Here is a 12,116-nt window from a genome sequence, read left to right as displayed (position 1 = left end):
TGTTCTTCCGAAGTATCGGCTGAGAGGGGAGAGTTTATCCTGAAAAGGTGGCTTTCTTTCTCTTAGTGTTTCTGGCTAGTTTGCTTTGGCCTGTCAGTGTTGATATTTTGCTACTCATGACGTTACGAATGGTAGATGAATGAATGGAGCGGATCTAGCACCCAAAAAATTCCTCTTCTCTCGCGTAATGTATTGTAGATGTTCTAGTATTTGCGTAGAAATAATATAAACAAGCCTCGTCAACCCTCAGCGGAGTTCGATCGTTTTTGGCCAGCTCCTCGCCCGAGTTTCCACAAGCTGGATGCAGCCGAGTCTTCGACACCTGGCGGAGGTATCAATTCGCCATTTTGGATTCCCCACCCCCTCGACTTTAGGATCTTCCATGTCTCTGTTGCTTTCACTCTAACTAGATCTCCCGTGGCGACGGCATCCTCTTTGGAGTCATGACCGCGGTTGCCGCCAGTCTGGATATCACGATCTAGATGTTTCTTGGACAGGTTTTTCAAGCTCATCCGGTACGGAAACCCTCCAGCCGGATGGGGGTAAAGGATAGCTGTGTCAATGACCGTCGGGTGTATAATTCGACAAGCATTCAAATCATTGTCGATGGCATGTCCAATTAGCGGGGTCGTTGGCTGCAGCAACTCGAATAGCAACGCGCGGGCTGCTGCGGGAGAGTCAACAACCTGTAACGGGGCGGATTCGGGTTTCCCAATATCCGAGGAGGAGGTTTCTATTGAACCCGAAGCGTCGTAAGGAAGAGCCTTCTTATAATGCTCAGGGAAAACACCAGAGAACTGAGAGTTGAGATCAAGAACTTCGCCAACTGGTCTCACCAGTATATCAAGAAGCCCTTTGCCTTCCGGCCAGCTGACTGCAGTAAGTCGGATAAGCTCCAGCCCCAAAGTCGTGAAGCCCATTTCGCAATCAAAACCAATGGGAGTCGTCCGTCCTTTGTTTGGGTTTTCAGGAGTCTTTTTGAATTGAAGAATTGAAGCCAGTCGTTTCGTTTCCGATACTTTGAAAACATGAGTCTCGCCTTTGGTGCACCCAGAGGAAGTTCCCAGCGTCTCATTGCAGCAAGAATAATATGCCTCCCGGTGGCCAGTGACATGGTCGGTCTTCTTTCTGGGGGGGTAAAAGGACTTCCCGGGGTGATAAGTGCATTGTCCTCCACTTGTCAGTGAACCGTCTTCACGACGCCCAGGAAAGACCTGGAATCGCCCACCACATCGATCACACTTTTCCCATCCCTTAGACTCAGCCACACCTTTCTTCGCAGTTTCAATTTCTTCAAGGGTGGGTGCTTTTGTCACATAGCCATACTGTTCCAATCCTTCCAGCGGAGTTACGAGTCTCTTGGCGATTGCGATTTCTTCTTCAATGGTCAACCCCGTTGTAAGAGCTTTTGGCTCTTTCTGGGCCTGGTTTGATTCCATTTTATAGTATCGCTTGTTGAGATGATCCCTAACCTCCTTTGCCCACTCGTCCTTGCCTAATTTTGAAAGTTTCACTATTCGAAGCTTCACAACATTGGAATATACGGTTGGGTTATCTTTTGCTGCCTTCTCCTCTTCATCCAAGGCCATCGTAATGAGCTCGTTAGATGTGAGGACCAAACTTTTATCTTTGCGCTCTTTATCTTTAGCTAGCTGGTCATTCAGAGAGCTCATGGTAGAATGCAGCTTTTTTAAAATAGCAAGTCGAGTAGTATAAGCAGCCGGAGATTTCTGGAGCATGCGGGGGTTCAATGTTTCTTTCGGAGCTTGCCTCGGTGGTAGACGAGACGCTGGCTTCTCCAGTGTCGATAGGTCGTGACGAGCAGATGTCGTATTTGGCTTTGTGGTGGTAGATTGGGACCTGGCGGCCGGGCGAGAGTTTGTAGCCTTGATCGCCGAGGATTCGGGCCATTTGGGCGCCGGAGTTCCTAACGCAGGTTTTTTGCTTTTGTTTTCAAGCGATGACGTGTCCTCTGATACTCCTTTGTCCGTACTAGATACGGACTGCAGTTTGATCCTTTTCGAAGGTGGCGGACCTGCGTCTTTCTGCCCCGAACAATGATCTTGCGCGATATCGTTCTCCTGGAATGAGGGCTCAGGATTGCTGTGGGAGAACATACACGTCAGAAGGGAGCATTCTTGACCCCGAGGGCAAGGTATGTCTTTGAATAGACCCAGGGGGGTGAACATTGTGATAGATATGTGGGATCAGCGTCACTTGGCGGGGAAGAAATATATTTTGAGCTCGCTGGAAAGACCACACTTCATTCCTATCATCACGGCACACGATATGGAAGAATAGTTGTTAAATGGCTTTTCTATACACTGTGCTGCATGGGGTTGATCCGGCAAGCCAGCGCTTCTTAAAGAGTTCACCAAGGTAGTGCCGGGTGGGGGACATTTAAGACGTAAGGTGGAAGCTAGATTATCGCCATGAAGATGGAACCAAAACAAATTCCAAACAGAGGTCGTTGGTTTAAACTCCAAGCTAGAAGCATACCCAGGAGAATACGAGAGTAGATTTATGCACCATGTAAAGGGTTGTCGTGGTTGTTGTCATTTGCAGATATGCAACTTGGTTCAGTAGGACAGGCAAACTGACTCAGAGTGATTCGAAGGAGTGGAGACCACTCTGTAGTCAGCTCTAAAGTAAGTATAAATTGAAAATCAACCAAAGGGTTCAAAGGAGGTTGTACAGGCGTGTTCGACGATGGGGTAAGAGGCTGGACGAGGTGAGAGAGATGGAGTGCAAAACAAACGGTACAAACTTTGTGACTTAATTTTCAGGCAGCAAGACTGGAAGGGACCATGATTCCTGTGACGGTTATCCATCCGAGTCAATACTAACTATACGGAGTAGCTAGTTTGGATTGTTTAATAATAAATATATTAAAATGTATAGAATCAAATACTGCACCTTTAATTCTCAGCAGTGTCACCTAGTCTGATTGCAGCGCTCCGATATTACTGAGCACGGCGCCTAAATAACTACTACTACTCATTCCCTGCCAATCCATGATTATCCCTCCTCCATCTGGAATGGCCCCTGGATGCATGAAAAATGCTAAAGCAATCATAATAGTCATAGTAAGACAGCTGATACAACCCTCTTCATCACTCCATGCTGTGTGTGGAATTGGCACGCCTAAAAGTGAGGGGTATAACAGCCTTGCATTACTCTCCTACATGTCCTCTCCTGCAAATTTATTTTCCCTCGTGTTCGATTATCTCTCTCCTCCTTTATTATGTGGCCTTAGGAGTAGAGTATCCTAGACTCCTTTCTAACCCCCCCCCCCCCTTTTTTTTTAATATTTACTTGCTACTTTTGTTAATGTGACAATGCGGCCTTTGTTTCTTTTGCTTTTTTCCATATCCCTAGACGGCGCTTATGCTGCTAGCCCTCATGTAATGAACTGGTCCTCCCAGGCCTATGGCCCGGATGGCCCATGGCAAGCTGTTACGATCTCGGTGGGGAGCAATAATCAATCCGTCGATCTTTATCCAGGTGCCAATTGGGCCAGCACGATTATGATGGACTCGCTTTGTACAAACAAAACCCTGTCGACAACGTGTTATGCAGCGAGCGCGGGTACTTATAACAACTCCGAATCGACTTCGGCCATCTCCTTGAATACGACATCGTGGCAGACTTTTTATTGGGGTGTACAGGGAGGAAGTATAGAAGGTGTGATTGCTGACCAAGTCAACATTGGCCCAGTTGTGCCAAATGTCAGCTTCACGGGAATTTACCAGACCTACCAGACCTATCCCAATGGGCAAGACTATCCCGTCTCCGTAGGAAATCTTGCACTGGGGGCCCCGAAATTGAAAGATGAGGTCTCGAATTTAACCCTCAATATGATTGCCTCGTCGCTTTATTCTTCTGGGGACATTCCGTCTTACTCGTATGGGATGCATATTGGGTCCGCAAACGCAGCTATTCCAGGCTCTCTTGTCCTAGGTGGTTACGATCAAAGTCGGATTCTGGGGGACGTGAGTGCGCAGTCAGTGAGTCTGAATGAGTACTCGAGTGGTAACCTGCAGATTTCGTTGAAAGATATCGGACTTGGTGTTGCAACCGGCGGGTCACCATTCAGCTTCACCAGTAAGAATGGGTTATTCCTTCAAAGCAGTGGCGCCGTAGTTCCCAAGACAGTTGCTATTGACCCGACGAAACCCTACCTGTATCTCCCCGAGGCTACCTGCAATGCAATCACCTCGTCCTTTCCCGTCTTTTTCGACGAGGGCTTGGGCTTGTACATCTGGGACACCAGCAACGGCGACTACGACAGGATCACCTCGTCAGCGACATATCTTTCCTTTGTGTTCAACCAAAATGGTATCAACAACCAGAACATAACCATCAAGGTGCCCCTCTCGCTGCTCGCACTGACCCTGCAAGCGCCACTTGTGAACCAAAACGCCACATACTTCCCTTGCTTCCACTCAACCGATACCCCGGTTCTCGGCCGGCCGTTTTTACAGGCGGCCTTTGTTGGCGTTAACTGGTTTGAAGGCGACAACACCGGTACTTGGTTCCTTGCCCAAGCTCCGGGTCCCGGCGCTGCCAGTGCCAATATCACCACCATTAATATTGACGACTCGACCTTGAGTGGATCGAGTAGGTCCTGGGAACACAGCTGGGCTGGATTCTGGCATCCTCTTGCAGAGAGTAGCTCTAGCAACTCAACAACCGGTAACTCAACCGGCCCAGGGGCTGATAGTAGCGGTCTTTCAACAGGTGCAAAAGCAGGCATCGGCGTTGGGGTCTCAGTCGCAGGTTTAATTCTTATTGCACTGGTTGTATGGATTGTGATGCTTCGTCGCAGACGCAAGAATGCACCTCAAGATTCTCCAGTGGAGGAAAGAACATCGGTTATCAAACGCGTGGTCGAATTGCCGGGAAGAGATAAAGATGGGCCGGCAAAGGAGTTATATACGCAGGGTAATAATGTACATCCTCGCGAAATTATGGGGTCGCAGGAGCCCCCGCGTTACGAGTTGGATTAATTGTGGTTTATACGCTTGGTGCGTTAGGCATCTTAGCAATCCATTTTGAACAGCATCTGAAATAACGACTATATTATCAATCATCTTACAATTCCATTGACTATTAGTTAGCTCGTGAGCTTGGTGATCGATACGACATTTAGAGCGGAAGTAATAGACTGCACCATAGAGCAGAGTTCCTACATCCTTGCCGCCAAAGACAACACCTAGATGGATAAGTATTGATTACCTCTACGCGGTGGATTTGCTTCTCTTGATATTTAGGCATCTACAGCCAAGTATGTATGAAACTGAAATACGGAGCAGAAGAGGAGGAAAACCGCTAATCGGATGGACAAAACTCCGGCATGCTTAGTCATCCGGATATAGGACAAGTGAGTCTTCAATACTCCGAAGCGCGGGAATAGGAAGCGGTAAAAAGGAAAGGGGGTCATCGTCAGCATTATGTGCCTAATTTCACGCCCAATAAAGTAAAGAAGACAAAAAAAAAAGATGCAACAAGCAAGCAAAGCTTTACTGTTTATAACCCCGACAGGTAGCCCCAATTGCTTGCATGCTTGATTCTTACTCCGGCTAGTTCCTAGCGAGGGATACCTTCAGTAAGATCGTGATTGTCGTTCTCTTTGCAGCAACCCAACGATGGATCCTGACCGGAATCGAAATGCCACACCTGCATCCAAGGCAGATCACCTCTGTGTCCTAGTTCATGGGTAGGATTTTCCTTTGCCCCGTGCATTGATCCGGCCAGGCTTATACTAAACTGTTCTGGGCACGGTAGACTCTGGGGTAACCCCTCTCATATGGACTTCATAGCCGCTTCGTTGCGAGAGCGCTATGACGAGGACCATCTGCATATTCTCGCTTCCGACCGGAACAATGGCAATCTCACCTACGATGGCATCGAGGTTTGCGGTGAGCGACTGGCTCATGAGATTGAGGAAACGCTGGAAACATTCGGGGACCAAGGGCAGAAGATCCGGAAGCTGAGCGTGGTGGGGTATTCTCTCGGAGGATTGATATCCAGATATGCGCTGGGTTTGTTGTATGCTCGGGGTTGGCTCGACAGACTGGAACCTGTGAACTTTACAACATTTGCATCACCACATCTTGGTGCCAGGGTGGCAGTCGGAGGTGTTCATAGCTTCCTTTTCAATAACTTGGGGCCTCGAACTGTATCGACATCTGGAAAACAACTGTTCATGAAAGACACTTTCCGGGACTACGGAAAACCATTACTCAGTGTTTTAGCAGACCCGGGTAGTATCTTTGTTCAAGCCCTCACAAAGTTCAAGTATCGTTCCGTCTATGGGAATATCATCAATGATCGGACCACGCCTTTATATACCACCATCTTCTCGAGCGTCGATCCCTTCAGGGACCCTGAAAATGTGAACATTAACTATGTGACGGGCTATGAGCCTGTCGTGGTTGATCCTTACGTCTACACTCTACCATCTAAGCCAAAAGCAAAACTGCCTTTTATGCGACGCGCATGGGGGGAGGTCCTAGTATTCGCTAACAATTTGAAGTTTTGGTCCATTTATACTCTTGTCTTGACGATTGCCATTCCGACTTTCCTCGTCTATGCCTTCATTCAGACCTGCCGCAGCCAAGCACGGATACGCATACACGAAGAGGGCATATCTGAAGACCCTTTCAAACGCTACCGCATTCCCATCGTTGTCAAGAAGGTACAAACGGTGATAGAAGAAGTCTTTGAAAACGCAGCTTCCAGACAAGACCCGGATTATTTGACACCAAGTGCGACACGCTCAGTATTGGAGTTCCAGTCCGAGACATCAGAAACCAGATCATCCATGACTCTGCAGGATGCAGAAACATTCTCTCCAACGCAGAGCGCTGAACACGATAATAAACTAACAGGCCGCGCGTCAGCAGCACTGCCGGACGGCTCCAGTGTGGATCAACAATACCCCACACTCGCCCTTACCCCAGATCAATTCTCCATTATTAAATCGCTTAACCGCGTGGGTTTCCACAAGTACCCGATCTACATCCACAACCACAGGCACTCGCACGCTGCGATCGTCGTGCGGATCCAAAAAGAGGGGTTTGAAGAGGGCCACACCGTGATCAAACACTGGCTTGACTGTGAATTTGAGCTCTAATACAAATATGTATTACCGATCCCCACAAAAGAACAAAAATACACGGAAACGCGTAAAACGCGGTACAGCCGTGGAGAGACGGGGATCTCCGCTGCTACAACATTTCAAGACGGACGGTAACTCGCCACTCTAAACCCGGTTCCGTTGAATTTCACAACAATAAGAAGCATGGAAAGTACCTGCATCCCCGAGGCTCCTTTCGACCCTTGGGATGCATTCTGCTCGAGGGAGGGAGGGCCGGCCCCTTGTGGACGGAGGACGGATCCCCGCCCCGCTCCGTAACCGCGCGGCTTCAGCGAATCCCAGGAGCTCGGCAGGTGCACAGCAGGTGCAGTGCAGTGAGATCTCCCGGCCTCATATTGTCATATCCCGCATCCTGCCCGTCCATGCGCAAGGCGACCTGCAAGAGAATATGGATATGAAAGATGTGCGCGTGCGCACTTGTTAACACTACATCGCGCTACCCTACTCGAAACTTATAGATCCAGACAATAATAAGAGTGAAATATAGATAGATTTCCCAGTCATACAAAACCCAGCGCCTTAAATGATCAGAATCAATACTTATCCATACAGTCAGCCAGTAAACTAATTCACTACAGAGTACCCCGGTAGAATCTCTATCCTACTCCTCCACCCTCGCCATCAACAACTAGAACCAGTAAATATATATAATAATTGACTTATAAGGAATCACCAATTTGCCTCTTCCGTTTTCCGTCTCGAATTCCCCGGGGGCGGTTGAACATCGATATCGTTGGTAATTGGCCAGGTCCCAGCTTCAGCTTCAGCTTCAGCTTCAGCCTCGAACTAGTTACCTTAGGTACTAACCTAGTAGGTTCGGATTGAACTACTAATTGGATATTGCAATCTTGTACTAAGTAGTATGTCGGTGTGTGTGTGTGTGTGTGTGTGTGTGTGTGACTGTAACTGTCATTTATTACTTCGTGCTAGGCAGGGGTACTCCGAGTCTATTCTTCTTTCCTTGGTCTTCTTGGGAATCTGGGGGAAGAAAGAAAGAAGGGGGCAGGGACGAGGATTGAACATGTATACCCTAGGTACGGAGTACCGTCTGTCGTCATGATGCGTGGCTGGCTAGGCAGGCTACTGGTAGTCTCAGCTACGTGGAGAACATACCTAGAACATAGGTATGTATAATGAAGTAACTATATTATTCTTATTAAGGAGGGGGAAATAATAATACTAATACTATACTAATACTAATACTAATACTAATACAAGACAAGACAAGAAATTTCCAGTAAGGAAGTGGTGGCTTATCTTTTGGCTTACTGTCTAGAGAAAGGCGCAGATACAGTCTCGGGCTTATGCATGCTGAAGATCATATATTGTGATTCTCATACGCCATACGTCGTGGCTAGCAAGCTAAATTCAGCAAATTCAATTGGCTGTGAGACCGACGGACGGACCTCAGCTCGTTCTATCATAGGTCATAGTCATAGGTAATAGGTAGTCTATAACGTCCTGTCTGACATTAAGCGGACGGGACGGAGCGAAGAAATTCATGATCAAAAGTAAGACAACTCAAGAAAAACAAGTGGGGGTGTTTCATGGAAACTGGCTTATCTGGCAAGCAAACATAATTGAAAAAAAAGGAAGAAAAAAATTTATGAAGGTTAGTGCCGACATGGGAATCATCTAGGTATGTATGTCATCTAGTGGATCATAGCTTGGTAAAAAGAGCAAAGGGAAAAAGAAGAGCAGGGAAAGTGAAAGCAAGAAAAAAGGAGCAAGAAAATAAATGTTCTTTAAAGAAATGCATCATCTAGCAGACGCCATCCCAAAGAACGATTAGACCGTTATGAATCCAGTTCAGTTACGGACTGCCCCATTTCCGGATGGAGTTGGCTTCTGAGTAAGCTCGCGATCGATTGCGAACTTGACGGCGTCGAGAACGGTCTCGCAAGTTTTCTTAGGAGGGTAGCGGGGAATAGTGCCCTCTTGATAAACACCGGTCTTGACAAGGATCGAGAACCAGGTGGCCTCGCTGATCTCGTTAAACTCGTTGGTGCCACGAATGTCCGATTCGGGGGTATCGCCCACAAAATACACAGTTTGAGGGGGATTGTCGATGCTGTGGGTATCTTTGCGCCACTGACGGAGGAGCCGGGTGGCGAATTCAAAGGTTCCGAGTTGTGGTTTGCCGAAGGCGATCGTGGTCAATTCCTTGCCGGTCACTGCTTTATATAGGGCTTCCAAGGAGGCACGAAGGGCGCCCATGCCAATGCGGGAGTGTTCGTGGGAAGTTGACCAAACCACGTCGTTGTGGGAGAAAAAGATGGGAGGGCCTTCGTCGAAGGTCTCGGAGCGTTCGTCCAGGCGGCCGTTCTTGGACATCAAAACGTCCAGAATGATCTGCTGGTCACCAGCCCAATCGCGGCTATCGGCAAAGACGAAGACCGCTTCGATTTGGATCTTGCTGAAATCTCGGACTCTGGAGTTCCTGTACTCCTCCTCGGTCAGTTTTCGGAATGGAGTGGTGTCGTGCCGGGTCTTGATGATGTCTCCGGGGGTGACGACATCCTTAAAACCGTAGCCTTCAGCTACAACTCTGCATTTCTCTCCTTCGCCTCCAACAACCAGAACAGTGTTGTACTTGGCAGCCATTTCCCTCATGGGGGTGTGGCCGCAAATAAACTGGCCAGGAGAGACTTCCAGTTCAAGTTGTCGGCTGAGATCTATGCATCGCTCCTCCTCTGTCTTTCCACCACCGTTTGTCACAAAAATGTAAGGACTATGATTAAAATTAGTACAATGTGGTTAAAAAAAAAAGGCGGGCGTTAAAAAGCAACCTACACTTTGATACCATACGGATTAGCTCCGTTGATGTACTTGAGGGCGTCAATAGCGGCGGGAATGGGCTGTCCGCCTCTAATGAGGACCCCGTCAATATCGAAGGCCAAGGCAAATTCATCAGTGGTGGTGGTAGAGGCAGGAATAAGAGGGGTTGTGACAGGCGAGCCAGCTCGAGGAGATGCCTCTGCTGAGGAGCTCTCATCTTCTAAGTGCTGTTTGGCCATTTCCATCTCCATGGCGATTTCTGCGGCGTCACTGGAAGCCATGAGATGTTTTGGAGGCACCAGGACATTCGGGCCACCAAAGAGATCGGCCCGAGAGGCGGAAACGTTGGACAATCGGCGACATGATGGGTTGCCCTCGGTAGTGATGCTGTTATCAAGAGACATGGTGGATTGTGGGTATTCTGGGTCGAAAGAAGAAGATATGATAGGGTAGGAGAGGGTTACTTGCAAGAGAAGCACCCGAGAGAGAAAGTGTGGGAAAACCAAGATCGTCCTCGCAAGGACTATCGTGACGACAAACGTGGGGAAAAGAAAAGGAAAAAAAAAAAAAAAAAAAACCGGGGACCAAGGTTGATCAAGTTCCAGCGATGAACCACCGTCCCACAACGACACTATGACTTGATAATAACGAAATGAGATCAGAGCCGCAGCAAAGGATCGGAGCTGTTGGCGCTGACAGCAGATGGTGTGGAGGTGAATGAGTCTAAGGAAGGATATTCAATCACAGTGGGGTAGGAAGAAATTGAGTAGATGAAGGGAAAATAGGTTGAAGGTTGATGCTGGAGACCAGAGCCATTAATATAAGAGGGGTGGTGGAGCAGAGGATGAAGTCTGAATCCACAGGCGATGCGGCCCCTGGCTCCGTCATCGACCGCGTGTGGAACAAGGCATCCTAGAGGGCCAGAGGCTTGTAGATTTCTTCCTCATCGGAACCTTGGGACTCCACCCCGAGGCAAAACCTTTCGAAAACCTTACCGCTCCTCTCCCGCTGTATGGTGTGTGTATGTGTGTGTATGTCATGGAGGTTTGGTTGACCATGGACTGCTCTGAAATGATAGGAGGATGCAAGATGAGAAAGGCTATGATTCGCCCCCAGCATCGGGAAGGGGGCGCCAACAGGAGCCGAAGTGTAAGAAACAAGACGGCGTTCCATCTATCCAGGATGGCGGGGAAGGTGACGTGCAGTGGAGTAAGGAGTCGCAGGGAAAGGAAGAGGAGAATGGGTCTGGCCAAGGACAATGTTCATCATTGCATATTTGATTGATCCAGAGATGGGGGGTGAAGAGAAAGAAAGAAGGACAGAAAAACACCATCATCAATGATTGTAGTTGATGTCATCATCAACCCAGAAAGAGAGAAGAAAACGAAGTGGAAGGAAGTACAATTGGATTGGAAGATAAGATGTCTTGTCCAGTAATTATCATTAGTTACTAGATACATCTGATTACATACATAGTAGTTACAGTAATTCATACAGATCCATTACGCCGTTAATACCATCCGATTACCCCCGCGCTGATTCGTCTACAGGCGGCAAAACCTTGAAGGCCCAACCGGCGTAGAGGCTACCTAGGGACAGGCTAATAGGGAAGATGAAATCATGGTTCTTTATGAATACCTAGGTAGTCGACTCAGGACATTATAGCCTTGTTGGATCATCATTTCTGACATCATTAGTAGTGGATTGTCCCAGCCCAAATTACCCTATCATCTTATCAGGCGACGGTACAGAGCTTACCGTACCATTACATGAATCGCAGCCACCGTTTGAGGGTGTCAAGTTACATACAGCTTCTTGGTTCTACTAAGGTACTACTAAGAGGGCAATAGAATTAAGAAGAACGTGTACAATTTCTCTGGATCAGATTCAATGCAAGGAGACCCTCAGCACGAAATAGAATAGGAACAACCCCCAGAAACACTTCCTTGATTGGGCCAAACCACTTTCCAGCTCCCTATCAAATACCGCATACGGATCATCATGCATGCAGGCCTCGCCATTAAGAGTCCTTGGCTATATTATTACTGCTATGATTGTTTGGAAGAAGCACTGAGAATGTACTAGTCCTGTCAGCTATGTTTACAGAGTACCTACTCTGTCCACCAGGGCGTTGTGCATGTGAAGTGTATTGTTGCATTTCTTACTAGTAAACATA

At 47.9% G+C, this 12,116-nt stretch overlaps 5 protein-coding genes across 5 annotated transcripts; 3 read left to right on the top strand and 2 right to left on the bottom strand.

Moving 5' to 3' along the window:
- Positions 1-239: 239 nt before the first annotated feature.
- rex3 (putative RNA exonuclease Rex3) lies at positions 240-2,189 on the bottom strand (the record flags this gene model as incomplete). The annotated part of the gene is made up of 1 exon (XM_040899816.1): positions 240-2,189. The coding sequence occupies one exon, from the start codon at positions 2,187-2,189 to the stop codon at positions 240-242; it is 1,950 nt and encodes a 649-aa protein (XP_040752715.1).
- A 1,145-nt stretch (positions 2,190-3,334) lies between these two features.
- On the top strand, positions 3,335-5,084 carry P175DRAFT_0500224 (uncharacterized protein). Its single transcript, XM_040896910.1, has one exon. The coding sequence runs from the start codon at positions 3,339-3,341 to the stop codon at positions 5,007-5,009; it is 1,671 nt and encodes a 556-aa protein (XP_040752714.1). The 5' UTR covers positions 3,335-3,338; the 3' UTR covers positions 5,010-5,084.
- A 564-nt stretch (positions 5,085-5,648) lies between these two features.
- Positions 5,649-7,138, top strand: P175DRAFT_0435146 (lipase ROG1 family protein; the record flags this gene model as incomplete). Its single annotated transcript, XM_040893711.1, has 2 exons — positions 5,649-5,719; positions 5,788-7,138. 2 exons carry the CDS (start codon positions 5,649-5,651, stop codon positions 7,136-7,138), a joined length of 1,422 nt encoding a protein of 473 aa, XP_040752713.1.
- A 1,833-nt stretch (positions 7,139-8,971) lies between these two features.
- Positions 8,972-10,344, bottom strand: P175DRAFT_0434534 (phosphatidyl synthase; the record flags this gene model as incomplete). Its single annotated transcript, XM_040893667.1, has 2 exons — positions 8,972-9,893; positions 9,956-10,344. The coding sequence occupies 2 exons, from the start codon at positions 10,342-10,344 to the stop codon at positions 8,972-8,974; spliced, it is 1,311 nt and encodes a 436-aa protein (XP_040752712.1).
- A 248-nt stretch (positions 10,345-10,592) lies between these two features.
- On the top strand, positions 10,593-11,522 carry P175DRAFT_0530811 (uncharacterized protein; the record flags this gene model as incomplete). The annotated part of the gene is made up of 4 exons (XM_040899815.1): positions 10,593-10,645; positions 10,804-10,950; positions 11,019-11,200; positions 11,491-11,522. The coding sequence occupies 4 exons, from the start codon at positions 10,593-10,595 to the stop codon at positions 11,520-11,522; spliced, it is 414 nt and encodes a 137-aa protein (XP_040752711.1).
- Positions 11,523-12,116: the final 594 nt, after the last annotated feature.

The sequence above is a fragment of the Aspergillus ochraceoroseus genome, assembly GCF_002846915.1.
Source record: "Aspergillus ochraceoroseus IBT 24754 chromosome Unknown P175scaffold_3, whole genome shotgun sequence".
Lineage (NCBI taxonomy): Eukaryota > Fungi > Ascomycota > Eurotiomycetes > Eurotiales > Aspergillaceae > Aspergillus > Aspergillus ochraceoroseus.
This window is presented reverse-complemented; position numbering and strand designations above follow the sequence as displayed.